The sequence below is a fragment of the Ranitomeya imitator genome, chromosome 1 (assembly GCF_032444005.1).
Source record: "Ranitomeya imitator isolate aRanImi1 chromosome 1, aRanImi1.pri, whole genome shotgun sequence".
In the NCBI taxonomy this organism is placed as follows: domain Eukaryota; kingdom Metazoa; phylum Chordata; class Amphibia; order Anura; family Dendrobatidae; genus Ranitomeya; species Ranitomeya imitator.
Genome location: NC_091282.1, coordinates 1237599835 through 1237602329, shown reverse-complemented (window position 1 = coordinate 1237602329; position 2495 = coordinate 1237599835). Strand labels below are relative to the sequence as shown.

At 43.8% G+C, this 2495-nt stretch overlaps 1 protein-coding gene across 1 annotated transcript in view; it reads left to right on the top strand.

Moving 5' to 3' along the window:
- The first annotated feature begins 435 nt into the window (after window positions 1-435).
- ADRA1D (adrenoceptor alpha 1D) overlaps window positions 436-2495 on the top strand; it is a 190837-nt gene continuing 188777 nt past the window's right edge. The window contains exon 1 of the mRNA XM_069745155.1: window positions 436-1804. Coding sequence (XP_069601256.1) covers window positions 880-1804 — 925 coding nt within the window. The 5' untranslated portion in view covers window positions 436-879. The remainder of the gene's footprint in view (window positions 1805-2495) is intronic.

The following is a 2495-nucleotide window of genomic DNA, read 5'->3' as shown; positions in this document are numbered from 1 at the left end:
CTGTTTTCTGAAGTGTCTACACCACAGATGTTGCAAAGGCATGCTGGGACCTGTGGTTCCATAAGATTTGGAAATAGATCAATAGGCAAAACCAGATCTACAAAAAAACACAGGACTGGAATAGCAGCAACCAGAAAAGTGCCTGGAGGTGGAGAAGAAAGAGACAAAAAAACATAAGCATTCCTAATGACTTTGGAAAACATGGGCTTCTCAGGATATCATTAGCAGGAACATTAGATTTAGCAATAACAAAGGATCTATCTGAGCAGGTTAAATGGGATCAGATGTTGTATCCAAAAGAAAAAAAAAAGGAAAACATTTACAAAAAGGAACTATAAAGTAACAAAAACCCAGGTCCGCTGCTGACCTCTAGCGGCGACTAAGCAGAATGCAAGAACCGTACTAAATGACTGAGAGTAGCAGCTATCAAGGCAGGAGAGGGGAGGAGACCTGGCTGCACAAGTGAAGGCTTCCTTATCCTTGCAATCTGAGTTTTTGCAAAGCTTCAGCCCTTGTAGTACCCTGAGCAGCTGTCATGGAGAGTGGAGTCAGCTAGGAAGCAGCAGGTCATGCAGGGCTCTTGCACCCAGTTGGAGCATCATTAGGTTCACACTAGGGAGGAGCTGCTGCTGTTGTTGATTCAGACAAGTAGCTGCTTCAGACACAATGTCATGCATGGGAGGTGCATCACGCTGCAAAAGTTTCTCATGAGTTCCTGTGCCTCACGAATCTCAGCCTGGCAAAGGCAGAAGCTCTGCTGGGGCATGTGGTACCAAGGAGTGCAAGCCAAGATGGGACTGTGTGGAGATGTCATGGTAGAGACACCATGCCTGAGCCTTCTTCTACAAGGGGTCTGAGACCTTCTTACATGGAATTAACATGACTTTATTCATCAATGAAAGCTGGTGGAACCAATCAGAACCGCAGGACCACCTGCTAGGCAATGGGACCATCAATGGGACCTCTCTGGGTGATGGCTTGGACCTTCAGGCGTTGAGTGTTGGCATTGTCTTGGCTGTTTTTATCTTGTTTGCCATTGTGGGGAACATCATGGTCATCCTGTCAGTGGCATGCAACAGGCAACTGCAGACTGTGACCAATTACTTCATCATCAACCTGGCCATTGCTGACCTTCTGCTCAGTACCACGGTGCTGCCTTTCTCTGCCACTCTGGAGGTTCTGGGGTTTTGGGTTTTCGGAAGGATCTTCTGTGACATCTGGGCAGCTGTGGATGTCCTCTGCTGCACTGCCTCTATTATGAGTCTTTGTATTATATCCATTGACAGGTATGTAGGGGTTAAGTACTCTCTGAAATACCCAACCATCATGACCGAGAAGAAGGCTGTGGTCATTCTCATCATTTTGTGGGTTTCTTCCATGGTCATCTCCATTGGACCTCTTCTAGGATGGAAGGAGCCTCCACCAGAGGATGACAGCCAGTGCACCATCACTGAGGAGCCCGGCTATGCCCTGTTCTCCTCTCTCTGTTCTTTCTACCTGCCATTGTTGGTCATTCTCGTCATGTATTTCAAAGTCTACATTGTTGCCAGAAGGACCACGAAGAGCTTAGAGGCTGGGGTCAAGAGGGAAAGGAATAAGTCCATGGAAGTTGTCCTAAGGATCCATTGCAGAAGTAGTGTCATGGGGGAGTCACATTCCAGGTCTAAGGGACATACCTTCAGGAGTTCACTATCTGTCAGACTCATCAAATTCTCCAGGGAGAAGAAAGCGGCCAAGACACTGGCCATAGTGGTGGGGGTATTTATTCTGTGCTGGCTGCCCTTCTTCATTGTGCTGCCTCTAGGTAAGTAGCCTCAGGGCTCGTGGTCAACACCTGTATGGGGAATCCGTCAGCAGTGTATGAGCACCTGCACTGTCACTATGCTTCACTGTGTGACTTGTATAAAATGCTTTTAATGTTTTACAAAGATTGGTAAAGTGCATTTTGTTTCTTTTATTGACATAACAGGGTTCATGCATTCACCTATATATACATAACACGGCTCATGCATTCACCTATATATACATAACAGGGTTCATACATTCACCTATATATAACAGGGTTCATACATTCACCTATATATACATAACAGGGTTCATACATTCACCTATATATACATAACAGGGTTCATACATTCACATATATACATATATATATACACACACACACACACATAACAGGGTTCATACATTCACCTATATATACATAACAGGGTTCATGCATTCACCTATCTATACATAACACGGCTCATACATTCACCTATATATACATAACAGGGTTCATACATTCACCTATATATAACAGGGTTCATACATTCACCTATATATACATAACAGGGTTCATACATTCACCTATATATACATAACAGGGTTCATACATTCACATATATACATATATATATACACACACACACACACACACATAACAGGGTTCATACATTCACCTATATATACATAATATGGTTCATACATTCACCTATATATACATAACAGGG